Genomic DNA, 14,039 nt, shown 5'->3' with positions numbered 1-14,039 from the left:
TACCACTACATAGAGTTAGAATGGGGCCTTAAAATACCTCCAGGCTGCTGAATAGGGAAAGACTCTGTAGTGGGGCTGGTTATGGGAAATACGCCTTAGGTTTGACTAAAGAAATGTATTGTGAAAGTTTAAAATGTTTTTTATACTGTTTTAAATTGTGAAATGATGATATGTTATTTGTAAATGCCTTTTATTATTGTATGCATATTCAACGAGATTGATTGATGTTTGTAAAACTTTTGGTTAAATGGGATATGTTGTGAATTAAATATGATATGAATTTGTAAATGTGAGATTTATAAATGAATATGAATGTATTCATTGTAAAGTTCTTGATAGAACTATATACAGTAAATAAATAAATAAATAAATACACTCTTGATAAATAATTCTACCATTATTTTGTACTTCACAGAATGCCAGCCCTGGTAGATGGACCGATCCAATGGCACCCCATTCTCAGAATTTATCATCCTGGGGTTCTCTGACCTCCCGCACCTGCAGACCCTTCTGTTTGCCATTTTCTTTGCCATCTACACACTGACCCTCTTTGCAAACATTTCAATCATTCTGGTGACCTGCCTGGACACTCGGCTGCACAAACCAATGTACTTGTTCATTGGCAATCTCTCCTTCCTGGACATCTGCTACACCTCTACCACCCTTCCTAAAATGCTGCAGACCCTCCTGTCTGAGATGAAGACCATCTCATATGCAGGTTGTGTTGTCCAGTTGTACTTTTTTGTGTCCTTTTTGGGCGCGGAGTCCATGCTCCTGGCAGCCATGTCGTATGACCGATACGCGGCTATCTGCAACCCGCTGCGATATTCCACCATTATGAGCCAAAGAGCGTGCCAGTGTCTGGCCTCATCTGCCTGGACCAGTGGTCTGCTCAACTCAGCCTTGCACACAGCCATCACCTTCCGCTTGCCCTTCTGTTCCTCCAATAAAATTAATTATTTTTTCTGTGACATACCGCCCTTGCTGTCACTGGCATGTGGCGACACTTCCATCAATGAAGCGGTCATTCTGGCTGTCAGCATGCTCATAGGTTGGGCGCCCTTAATGTGTATCATTGTGTCATATGTCTTCATCATTTCAACGGTGCTTAAAATCCGGTCCACCGACGGGCGGCAGAAGGCCTTTTCCACCTGCGCCTCCCACCTGGCCGTGGTTCTCCTTTACTACGGGAGCGCCATCTTCACCTATGTGAGACCGGTCTCAAGCTATTCACAGAGCAAGGACCACCTGGTCTCCGTCTTGTACAGTTTTGTCACACCCATGCTAAACCCGCTCATTTACACTTTCAAAAACCAGGAAGTGAAGTTGTCCTTAAGGAGGTTTTTTTCCAAACCACATCCTTTTTTGCTCAGCGAACACTGAGCTCTTTTTGAATTTCTAGAAGGTGTTGGTGCATCTTCTGGGCAATCCTCGCTAATGCCCTTATACTTTCCAGATTAGATGACTGCAATGCCATTTACTTAGGAGCTAATAAATATATCATGGATAAAATTCAGATACTACAGAATAACGCCTTGAGAACGGCCTTGAACCTTCCCACTAGAGAACATATATCTGATATGAGAAAAGAACATCATTGGCTAAAAATCAGAGATAGAATTGCACTAAAAACAGCCTCACTTACCTTCAAGTGCCTCAATAATGCAGCCCCACCATACCTGACGGAAAGAATAGTCAGAAGAACATCAACTCGTCCTACTAGAACCGCCAACTCTTATGGCCTTCTAATACCTAGATTTAGACTAAAAAAATCAGGTGGAAAGAGCTTCCCGGTTAAGGCGGCCCAGTATTGGAACGCATTCCACTTGACCTCGGAAAAGATCAATCTTATTACAACTTCAGACGAAATATCCTCATATGGCTATGCTCTAACGAACACCTTGCTTGACAATACACATTGCACCTGTGATCATCTGATTCCTGATCTCTTCTGAACCCACCCCTATGTATATTTATGTACTCCTTTTGTTTATCCACTTGTTAGATCTGTTGATTATGTATTTCCTCCATATTTGTATCTGTCCTCACTCTGTAAACACGCTTGAAGTAACCTTGTATGCTGTGCCACCTGTTGTGTAGTGCCTGCTACCGAATGGTGGATGAGTGTGTGTGTCCAGGCGAAAGGGAAGGACATGTGTTGTGTGGTGCTTGGTTTGCATGGTGGAACTTTGTGATGTCACCTGGAGTGTTTGGGTGTGAATGATAGAATGCTTTGAGAAGGTTCCTAGCCCAGGCAGTTGGTAAGCATCTGCCTGGGTGATGGGTGTGGCAGTGTTTCTTGTCCTGTAACTTACTTATAAGCTGTAACCAAAGAGCTGGCTATAAACTATATGAAGTAACCACAGATACCTAAGAGAGTCTCTTCATTTCAGCGCCCAGTTACCTAAGGGTCCGGCGCGTTTGATGAATAAATAAACAAACAAACAAACAAACAAACATTCCCTTCGGCATCCACAAGTAAATACACGCAGATGCTAAAAGCAATGCTAACATTTTAAAAAAAAAGGAAAAAGTACCTTCATTCAGTCGTGTGATGCCATTTCGGCAACAGAACTCTATCTTCAGTGTTGATTCAGAATCAATTTTGTCACGCCCCTGCTAAACCAAGTCGTTTACCCTTTCAAAAACCAGGAGGTGAAGCTGTCTCGGGGGTGCTAGGTCAGTATGGGGGAGGTGGGAGGGAAAAGGTAAGGCCGGAGCGAGGGACGCTCAGCTGTTGGGGAGCTTGGAAAGCAGGTTTATACCATGCTCACCTCCTGTGCCTTTTGCTACTCACGCTCGTTACTGTCTCACACTCTCAATCTTTCCTGCCTGTCTCTGGCGCTGCCTATCCCTTCATCCCTCCATCCCTCCTTTTTACCGTTTTTGTTTCTCTGTGTTCACAGTACCTCGATCAAAGCCCACATGGGGCACATCCATCTTCCCTCTATAGTAAGGGAACCGCGTTGATGGCATTTTGAATTCCCGGGGGAGCCATTTTGTGGAGGACGCTCCATGACCCCTGTCTACCTAGAACACACAATGACACCCCACGTTTTATTTAATCACTTAACTCCTGCTCTCATTCAGACTCTCACTACTGCGCAACATGACCCATGGCTCCTCCATAGATGGCTGCTTTAGATGCAGAAAACTTGTCCTCAACTGCGAAATAAATGACACAGTCTCATGGTTTCCACAGTCGCCTTTTTAGGATGCAAGCCTGTGTGCTGCTAGTTCTCGCTACATAGATTGGCATCCCATTGTTTGGGTCGGCCTCCAGCGTTAGTGCAGATGCTTGGTATGTGCTGCGTTGCATCCATGGTTCTTCATTGTGAGACCCTTGACCCCCCCATTGATTACTCATGAAATAGACATTCAGAATCCTTAATCCAGTAAACCACATAAAATCCTAAACTATTAAGCTCTAAAGTTATGAATTATTTCAAAGTATTACAAAAGTTGCCTTTGAAACAGTATTTCCATTTTAATACGAGCAAAGGTCCCAGCAGGTCAATGAGCATGACACTTCAGCATGCTAGAGTGAGGTTTGAGGCATCTCTCAGCCTTCCAACCAACATACTAAGGAAGGTGAAACGGATACCACCTCTTCAGAGAGAGAGAGAGAGATAGAGAGAGAGAGAGAAAAAGAAAGAAAGAAAGGAAGAAAGAAAGAAAGAAAGAAAGAAAGAAAGAAAGAAAGAAAGAAAGAAAGAAAGAAAGAAAGAAAGAAAGAAAGAAAGAAAGAAATTTGGTCCTGTCAGCAAATGGGCAGGCTTAGGAGTGCAGGGTTTGCAGTTTGTTTTGCCTTGTGAGGCCTACCCCTGCCTTCCCCTGACTGTCTGACTCCCCTCTAAGATCTCTTACCACCTTACACTGCACAAACCCCTCACAGGCATCTACCACAAGCCTAGCCGTTAACACACCAACACTAACGAATAGCCTCATCATGATTTGGGCCTTAGCCTTTAAATGCGACAGTAACGCTATTACCACCGCATTTAAGGGTTGGCGGTAAGTGGGAGTTTTACCTTCAGCTTTTTGCTGGAGGTAAAAATATACCCTTACAGCCCGTTTTCTGCAGTTTTTGGCCCTATTACTGCCTATGCAAATTGCCGCCAGCAGTAATAGGACCCCATAATCCAATAGACCCAATGGGGAATTTGAACCTACCGCTGTACTGCCACTCGTAAACCGGCACTAATAGAACCGGACCGATAAGCATTAACACCATTTGCGCTAGCAGTATCCCAGCAGTATTACCGCCGGGATACCGTCAGACTCCTGAGGAGGCCCTAAGCCACGACTAAGCATTCCTCTTTGGCCATGTTGCACATGCCCAAATCAGAGGCTAAGCAGACCCAAAGCCGTGCAGTCTTCCAGAGCTTCTGCTCTTCTGTATGGATAACATAATCACAGGTTTCTTCCGCCAAACCCATAGAAAGCACATTGGCACTCAGGAGCCAGGGACTTTCCCCAGGCATCCATCAACACCACAGGTTTCACAGCTGCCTTTCCCATTGTCTAAGGAATGCCAACCCCTTTTTCTCTTACAGGGCCAAGGACAGCAAGGCCTCCAATACTATATTAGACCACTTACATTTGATTGCATAAGAGATGCCAGGCCATCAATCAGGCCACCCAGTGGTTCCAATAGATGTATAATCAGGTGGGTGATAATATGGAACCAAGTAAAGTGCCACAGCTCAGTTGGAGGGGGGTGAATATAGTTGAACTCATCTGAACAAACTGGTACCCGCCGTTGAGATGATAATGTTTCGGTCATTCAAGGACATGCCTCCTATCCCTATGTCTGCCGCTAGGGCAGGAAAGGATCTCCATGGTATATCATAATACAAGCCATGGTGAGATCAAGGGGTACAAGCAACCATGCATCGCCACCATCAAGCACTCTCAGGACATCATCAATAGCATTTAGGAGTGTTCTTGGCACTACAAAAAAGGACCACATAAGTGACTTTGAAGTTGAAAGGAAAGACTGTAAAGGATAAAATGTTCTGCAGGATATATTGAATGTGACCATAGGAACAGCAAGGCTCATACAATATGTAAACTGTCTGGAACGAAAGAGAGGGATGGACTCATGGTAGTAAGAAGAGAAACAGCAGGAAGGTAGTGTGGTTTGAAGAGAGCAGGGGCAGAACCATCCAGGTAAGGAGGGCTTTTCCTAGAGGTCTTGTGATATTGATGTATTATACAATTATAATGCACGCCCAGTGGACCTGCAGTGAATGGCCCATCCCATGTCCTGTCCTTTCTGTGTGCACCTTACATGGCATATATTCGTGAAAGATTAAGCCCTCATGCAACAGCAGAGATTATGGTTCCAGAAATTCCACAGACCCGTCCTGGATCAATTGGTCAGTTTTGCACCACTCACACATTTTATGCACGTAGACTCCTATCTGTTGGCATCCGAGGCTGATCCTGTGGCCCCTTTAATGACAGTGTGCAGGGGGCCATCCTGAATTGTTGCGTCCACTTTCATCTTCCACTCTTCGGTGGTCCCCGCCAGGAGCATGGTGGGCTTGTGCCGAGTCTTCTGGTTTGCCTTTGCACATCCTGGATCCTGGATCTTCTCCAGCGTCAATTGTGGAGGTCACCCATTTTAATAGTCGCTTTATGGCTGATAATGTTGAAATAAAGCACAGTTGCCCTGAACTGTGAGACTTGTCATTTGTTGAACAAGCACAGAGCACCCCTTTCTGTCACCAGAGATCGGCCTGCAGTGCGGGGATCAGGTGGTGCTCAAATATCAGGGTGGACTTTGATCATTTTGGACTTTCTGAAGGTTTTGTAGAGCGACTTCTGTCTACATGCTGTGCTGTTGCATAGGTCTAATAAGGAGGTTCTTCTTCCCTTTAGTCTCATCATCTTCATCAGGACCCAGTGCACCTCATTCACGCGGTGACGGTTCCTAGACCCCTCATCTACTTTGAGTTGCTTTTTGCTGTCATCATTAAACATGTTTTATTTATTTGACATTAGTATAGTGCACCTAACCCGGAGGCATCTAGGCGCTTTTTGCTTAGGATGGTTACACTGGTAGCTTGCATAGGTATTAGGTTACAGAAGTTGCTGGTCTATAGTGTCTGATAGGAGGGACCACAGACACTATTGATCTTTGAGGTTCTAAAAGTATGAAGTTGGAATGTTTGCAGTTCTGAGACCCCCTTGACATAATCTGTGACATGTTAGAGAAAGGATATCATGAGTGTTCACTTTCTAGCTACATTTGTGACCATGGCCACCATACAATGTACCCTTTGCGGCGATACAAGACTTGGCATCTCGATGAGCAACCTCCTACACCATTAGATCCGTATTGCAGTGTTCAAAAAAGGACACCATTCTTTGCCCATGCTCCTCCGTGCATGGAACATTTCATACACGTTTTTTTGGGAAACTTTGGCCCTCATTAGGACTATGCCGATCCGGAAAAAGTGTGGATTTTTCCGTGTACTGGCACGTTTCTGCACTGGCGTACTCCAAGTTATCCGGTGGGGGTTGACTGACTTACATCCAGCCAAAAGTTGGAGGTAAATCAAGCACCAACTGGCAAAAAACAGCAGATATTTCTGGCACCAGTATTACCAGTACTGGAAATACTGGCAATTCCGGGATATCCGGCACCGTCGGGATACAATTACTGTCGGGATACCAAGAACCCATATTGACCCCCTTTGTCTTCAAACCCACATGGCAACCTATGATATAAAGAGAGAGGCGCTGAAAGAATGACCGTAGAAGTGAAAGCATGAGAGAGGAAAGGCTCACCTGCCAGAAGAGGCTTCACAAGACAGGCCTCCTGGAAGTTACCCATGAAAGTCTTTCTACAGCATAAGCAGTATGAAGGCAGTAAGTAGGAAATCCCATAGGGACAGAATGTGGGTCATCAGCACAGATGATATCACACGATTTCCTTACCAAAATGGTGGATGTGGAATTTCAAAGAGCCACAAGAACAATCACTTCTAGGCACTAGATGCTGATGTATTTATTTACTGCAATGGGTCAATATTTGTCTACAATATGCACAAGTGATCGAGGGTGAGAGCACAGACCAACCAAGGAGGGTTCGGGGATGGAGAGGGGTTAAATCCTGAGAATATATTTAAAATAATGTGTTACAATGGTGCATTTCTATCACACGTTTTGTGAAAAAGTTGCTAAAAATCCACAGTTTTCAATAGGTTTTCTATGGCAGCACAGGAAAAAGTGCAATCAATCTACGTCACCAACAGTGCATAGGAGCTTTTTCCAACACATTTTCGTGATACCGTTGCACACAAAATATGTCAGTATAAGATACATGTTCAGGCTGGCTGTGTCCATACCGATCTATGCAGACTGCACCAATATAAGTCATTATTACCACATACTCCTGCCGGATTTCGAAAGTTAAAAAATGCCATGTTACAGTAAGAAAACATGCCCATACTGGCTGTACTACTGAAGACCCGTGCAGCCATGTAACAACAACTATGTTTGCTTTATCCATGATGCCCATTAACAATATGCAATGCCACACTAAGGATATATGTCCAGACTGGCACAATTAATGGAGGCCAGTCTAGCTATGTATTAACTTGTTTCCTTTTCCCTTGATGCCCCGTAGCCATGCCACAGTAAGAGCATATCCAAACTGGCTGCACCAATGAGGGCCAGTCTAAATATTTAAGAACACTCTTCATGTTTGCTTTACCATTGATGCCAAATAAAAAGATACCATGCTACAGTAAGACAGTATACCTTGATTGGCTGCATTCAAGTATGTGATATCACTCATCATGCTTGCTTTACCCTTGATGCCTATACAAAAATTCAATACAACAGTAAGAAAGTATAGCCTGACTGGCTGCTCCCAGGTTTGCCATTCTAGCTTTGTATTAACACTCATCATGTTTTCTTTACACTTGATGCCCTGCAAAACATATCATGCCACATTAATAAAGAGTAGCTACACTGGCTGCACCCAAGTATGCCTGGCTAGATTTGTAATATCACTCATCATGTTCTCTTTACCCTTGATGCCCAGGAAAAACACAATTCCACAATAAGAAGGTTTAGCTAGAGTGGCTGTACTCAAGTATGTGAGTCTAGAAATGAATTATCGTCATCTTGTTTGCTACACAGTTGATGCTTAGTTAAAAATACAATGACAGAGTGAGAAAGCAGAGTTGCACCGGCTGCACCCAAGTATATCAGTCTACATATGTAATAGCACTCATCGTGTTGGATTTACTTTTGATGCCCAGTAAAAACGCAATGTCACAGTATGGAAGTATAGTTCAACAGTCAGCACCAAGTATGCCAGTATAGTGATGTAATAGCGCTCATCATATTTGCTTTACCATTGATGCCCAGTAAATTCCATGCTGCCAGTGGCATTCAGACAACCCCACTTGCATGCACGTATACACAAAAACACATTACACAATATACACATAAACATTTACATTTCATTAACCTCCAGCTCGCAGCTTCAGCACGCTGACACGATCCACGACACAACCAGAAAACCTTCCTCATGTAGAGGGCTTTGGCTGATAGAAGAGGAAAGTCGTCTTCTCCTGTCAGTCAGCGCCTCCTACTCTACTAGTGCAAAGATGAGAGACTATGGGACGGACCTTCCTATGACTTCGCCAGACTCTTGTCATTGTGCTCTGCACATTTTGCACAACTCACAGGGCTAGACATTGAAAAAAGTAAAATAAATGTAGTGGGAGGACACACCCCTGCTCAGAGGCAGGCAGCACAGTCCACCAAAAGTAATAGACTGTGCTGGCTGTCACTCAAGTGAGGGGGTGGTGCTCCCCAGCCCATACATGTGGGTCATATCCATGGCAACAACTAGTCGAATCCTCTTAACAAGTCTCCACGTGGCGTTTCAGCACATTTGAACATTTGTTATTGCTGTCCCCCCATTACCCCTCACCTTTGCTGCACATTTAAGCTTGTTCCTTAATGTGATCCTGGCCCCTGGGCATTGCTTCTCTCAGTGATTGCCTGGTATGATTATTCTTCCCTCAGATTTATCCCTGCAGGGTAGCATTGTCGTTTTGGTTTATGTTATTTAACTGGCATTGATACAACAATCTGTTTACATTTGCATGGTCACTCTGGTGGATCGGAAAGACAGCGGGTGTTAGGTTAGTGGGGAGAAAGTGAACATTCTAGATGTTCCATGTCGAGGGTAGAGAGGCATGCGTGTTTGAAGGAGAGCCTAGTGTATCGGTGATCCTGGGATGCAATGGCCAGTGCTGTGGTATGTACGTTTTTTGTAGAGGTGCAGTGTTGTGATGCTTGTTGTCTATTGGGAGTGCCATTGCGCGTCCTGTCTCGCTGTCCCTGCCGGCGGATGCAGGGGCTCCGCATACGTGTACTTAACAAGTGTATATTTGTAAAGATGTAAGTGTGATTGCATCATTTCATACAAAGTTTTATATACATATATCCAGAAGTATTTACATCATTTATAGCAGCCTGATGACACAATGCCGAACAAAAACTAAATGAAACCAGCCAGATATCATTTACAGAAAGGATGACCGATTCCGACTGACAAAACAATACAAACTATAGCGGGATACGCACAGGGGGATCAGAATCTAAGACACCCAATAGGGACTGCTAATTCAAAAGGTAAAATCACTTCCTTTTTTATGCTGGAACCGACAAACAATCCTTTGAATGAGGTTCAGTCCAAAGAGTGCTCTGTGCTCGAAGACATAGACAATAACTGCCTACTTGATCTATGCTATTCATTACAACGGAGCATAGCAGTAGGGGAAGCTAATTTACCAATGATTTTGGGTCCGGTCGTGGACCCTTTGAGAAGTAAAGATGAGGGGTCGGTGGTGACAACTAAAGACCCTAGTCGTCTTTCAGCCTCTCTAAATCTATTTGTGCATTCTGCCTGCGACGATCTGGTAAACCAAACAAATGGTAGGTAGTTCAGAGTTAAATGCTGAAATTCATTCCTTCATAGTGTGAGAAACCTGAGGGCGTTCTCACAAGTAATCCCCAGGGAATCTTTGTTCAGGTGGCCAGGGAAGGGACATCGCTCTTGGATCCCGACACTTGGGGCAGACAAGTGAGGGAGGATCACCTGCGCATGGGAATGCGGGAGGAATGGCCAAGTGTGATACATGGTATTCTCCCTTTCCTATACCCCCCTACCCGACATAACCCCAGTCTTCATGGGATATTGCCATCCTGATCCCATTCTACCCCAGCACTTTCCCTTAAGGAAAAGATTTAAAACATCATCCATATATTTCAACAGACCCCAAACAATCGTTGAACCTAACACAGAAAATAGACAAAGGATAAAGAAACCCATTTACCCAAAATAACATTTTTGTTCCCCCTTTCCTGACAGTAATTTACCCAATTTACTCTTAACCCCTATGGAACACTACAACTCCCATCATGTCTATTTCGCCTTTGACTGCCAACGTACTGGGACGAGGAAGAGACAACCTAGAGTAATGAAGATTTACTTAGGAATTAGGAAAATACGAGCAGCAGCCCTACCTACACTAACGAGGGCAAGCAAGGTCAGGCACAAGACCATTATCACCAAACTCGAAGCCTGTTAAGGGATAAGCGAGGTATAAAAGGTGGGGCCAGAAACACCCAATTGAACAAGTGTGGGATGCCCGGTGGTCCACGGAAGCAGAGCAGATCCAGAGATGCTGTGATGAGGACAGAGGGAATGTTAGAATCGAGGTTGGAGGGCAGGTTTTCACAGATGTTCAGGAGAGCAGTTTCCGTACTTCTGGCAGCTCTGAAGCCATGTTGCTAACAAATGTATGGCATCCATTGGCACACCTTCCCTGCCATCTCTGACAACCAGTCAATATATGCCTATAAGTCTTGACCCACATATTTCAAAGTCTACAGTCACAGTTTGCATATGGGATGCTTTTCCAAACGCCACTATTTTCATAGGTTTCTAGAAGATTGAACCTAAGCCTCATGATAAACCTTCTGAACGAGGCACATTTTGTTTTGACTACATATGAGCAGGAACGAGAGAACGGAAACCATTACCTGAATACATTTCATATTTTGAATTTTCAATTTCTCCAGCAATTTCCCTCTATCCCATTTTATGGCTTTCGATTTCCTCAGATTGGTACTTGCGCCAAAATTAAAAAGTAAATCCATTCAAAATCGATCAAATAAAAGTGCACACTTCATCAATAGAAATCTGGAGTGCCCCTGGCGGTTTTCCAGTGACCTTCACCATAGGGAAAAAACATCCAAGCAGAGAGTTTATATTACCATGATCGTACATCTTCAGGTATAAGGAACATCCCTGAATCCTCCAGAGGGTCAAAACTGAGGTAAACCCTAGTTCACAACAGATTGCCTCAGATGGTACACATTGAGGATAACCCAGAGTACACTTCCATTTCTTGCTCTCAATCTGTTGGAGCCAGAGAACCTCATCTTCAGCAAATAACTCCATCCCGTACAGAAGGGCAGGTATCAAGCAAGTCTAATATAGGGTTAGAAAGTCCTCCACAGATCAACCCCCTCTTGCCGATAAGAAGGACTTAAGCAAACAGGCTTTCTTCAGTACTCTGGGGTTTACAAATCTAGGTAGTACAGATGTATGTAATTTGAAATTAATGGATACACCCAGATACACATAATCCTCAACAATCTTAATATGTGACCCATCCATTTTGCATTCAAATTTCCCAGTTTTTTGTCCGATTTCCCACCAGGAATATATTGGTTTTAGAGGAATCGATAGAAAGGCTATTCTCTTTAGAGTATTGAGCCAGGGCATCAATACTGCACTGTAATCTGGTGGGCGTCCTATCCAGTAAGATGGTGTCATCTAAATAGGAAAGCCAGGGCAGTGCGCTGGCACCAATCCTTGGAAGGAAGTTACAAATACTATCCAAGCTCCCTCCCATATCTGCTACATATAAATTGTACTATAATGGTGCCAGCACGCAACCCTGTTTTACTCTCTGATTTGTAACAATATTGGGAGCCAAACGCCCATCAAGATCAAGCCTTACCATCAAGTCGGTCCCACACTAGTGTCTGATCTAACAAATGATCTTGGTAGATGCCAAGCTAATTGCTGTCAGCGCCATCACTGATGGCTGGTCTCACGGTCTCAGCAGCCTGGATTACCCGGGGATTTAGCCTTCGAAGAATCTGTCTCTTCAGGCCTTTCAGTGCAGAGTTAATGTTAATGTTAAATATTTTTTATATGGCACAACTGGCCCATAGGACTCAGTGCGCAGCAAGTAAAAGAGCTCAGTAGAGAGAAGCAAAGGATAGACCAGAGAGACGCATGGGTTGATAGACACTATTCATAAGAATTAAATAGAAATGTTTTAAGAGATTTCTTAAAGGAAGAAAGCTCAAGGCAGGTGCACAGAAAAACAGGGAGAGAGTTCCAGAAACGTGGGGCAACAGAATCAAAGCTAGCGCCGCCAAAGTGGGCAAGCTTGGAACGAGGTTGCACAAGGTTATTGGAATTGTTGTTTGTTTGTTTGTTTATTATTATTATTATTTGTAGTGCACACCTAACCCAGGGGTAGCAGGGCGCAAGAGCAACAAGAGGATTGTATAGCTTAGGTTACATATGGCGAAATGGATGGAGTCCAGCTATGGTTACAGTACTGGACATATCCTCATCATTGAGAACAGATACAATAAAACATATTTACAGAGCGTATAATATACACAATTTACAAGTTATAGCTAAGCATATAGGGTAGGTGAGAAGAGCGAGTACGTTAGTTGTTGAGTTCCTTGATCCAATGGGTAAGATTGGATATAAATTGTATGTAAGGAAGGTCTTCCCTTAGGGGTGGCGGTAGAGAGTTCCAACGTTGTGCTGCTTTGACGGGAAAGCTACTCCCCCCGGTCGTAGTGCGTTTGAATCTCGGCACCAATAGGAGGTTTGAGTTGACCTTTCTGGAGGGGCGGCATGAAACTTGTCTGGTAAATCTCTTTGTCAGGTAAAGAGGGGCAGAATGGTGGAGACATTTGTGGATCAAGGAGACAGATTTAAGGAAGATCCTGTCTGTCATGGAGAGCCAGTTGACAGATCTTCTGATATCTGAAATGTGGGCTTTCTTCGGGAGACTGAGGGCTGCTCTTAAGGCATTATTTTGCAAGATTTGAATCTTGTTTGTGATGTATTTGTTACTGCCTACGTATAGGGCATTACAATAGTCCAATTTGGACAGGATCAAAGCTCTAGCTAGGGTAATGCAGTTATTGGAGGAGAGGAAAGGTTTGGCTGCTCTGATGAGTTTGCAAGTATAGGATGTGGCGGAAGGCATAGCGTTTACTTGTTTTTTGAATGTTAGTGTGGAGTCTAAACGGAAGCCAAGGGTTTTTACCTCCTAGCCACGGCAATGGTATTATTGGCAATTTCGAATGAAGAGTACTTCTGGCCAAGTTTGTTAAGGTTAGCTGTTGTGCCCAAGATGAGGAGTTCTGTTTTGTCATCATTCAGGCATAGACCATGGGAGGCCATCCATGCCTGGATGATGAGGTACTCTCTGTTTACAAAGGCCAAATCCTTGTCATAATCCCCCGTCAACGGGATGAGGATCTGGGTATCATCAGCATAGTTCGTGTAGGTGATACCCAGGGCATCAAGATCATCGAAAAGGGGCTTTGTAAAGATGTTGTACACAGTGGGCGAGACGCAGGAGCCCTGTGGCACACTGCAAGTTATAGGTATTGGGTCCGCAGCTGCTAACGGGGAGAAGACTTGCATTGTTCTGTTGTTGAGAAAGGACTGAATCCAGTTGATTGCCTCTTGGGAGAAATGGGCTGCCGTCTCTAAGTGCTTGCACAGGATCTCTTGGTCGACCAAAACGAATGCTGCTGAGAGATCAAGGAGCAGCAGTAGTGCCGTCTTGCCCTCGTCTCTCAACTAATTAATTTGAGTGTTAAGGTCTACAAGCGCGGTCCCAGTTCTATCTTGGGGTCTGAAACCTGACTGTCGGACTCCTAGGAGGTTGTTG

The 14,039-nt window shown here is 44.2% G+C and overlaps 1 protein-coding gene across 1 annotated transcript; it reads left to right on the top strand.

Moving 5' to 3' along the window:
• The first annotated feature begins 432 nt into the window (after positions 1-432).
• LOC138447731 (olfactory receptor 5V1-like) lies at positions 433-1,383 on the top strand. The gene has a single exon (XM_069604072.1). The coding sequence runs from the start codon at positions 433-435 to the stop codon at positions 1,381-1,383; it is 951 nt and encodes a 316-aa protein (XP_069460173.1).
• The last annotated feature ends 12,656 nt before the right edge of the window (positions 1,384-14,039 follow it).

The sequence above is a fragment of the Ambystoma mexicanum genome, chromosome 1p, assembly GCF_040938575.1.
Source record: "Ambystoma mexicanum isolate Mex_15411 chromosome 1p, UKY_AmexF1_1, whole genome shotgun sequence".
NCBI classification, from domain to species: Eukaryota; Metazoa; Chordata; class Amphibia; order Caudata; family Ambystomatidae; genus Ambystoma; species Ambystoma mexicanum.
Note: the sequence above shows the minus strand (reverse complement) of the source record. Positions and strands in the feature narration are given on the sequence as shown.

Bases quoted from the DNA above. Each gene is read 5' to 3' on its own strand.
- LOC138447731 (XM_069604072.1), top strand. From the start codon at position 433: ATGGACCGATCCAATGGCACCCCATTCTCAGAATTTATCATCCTGGGG.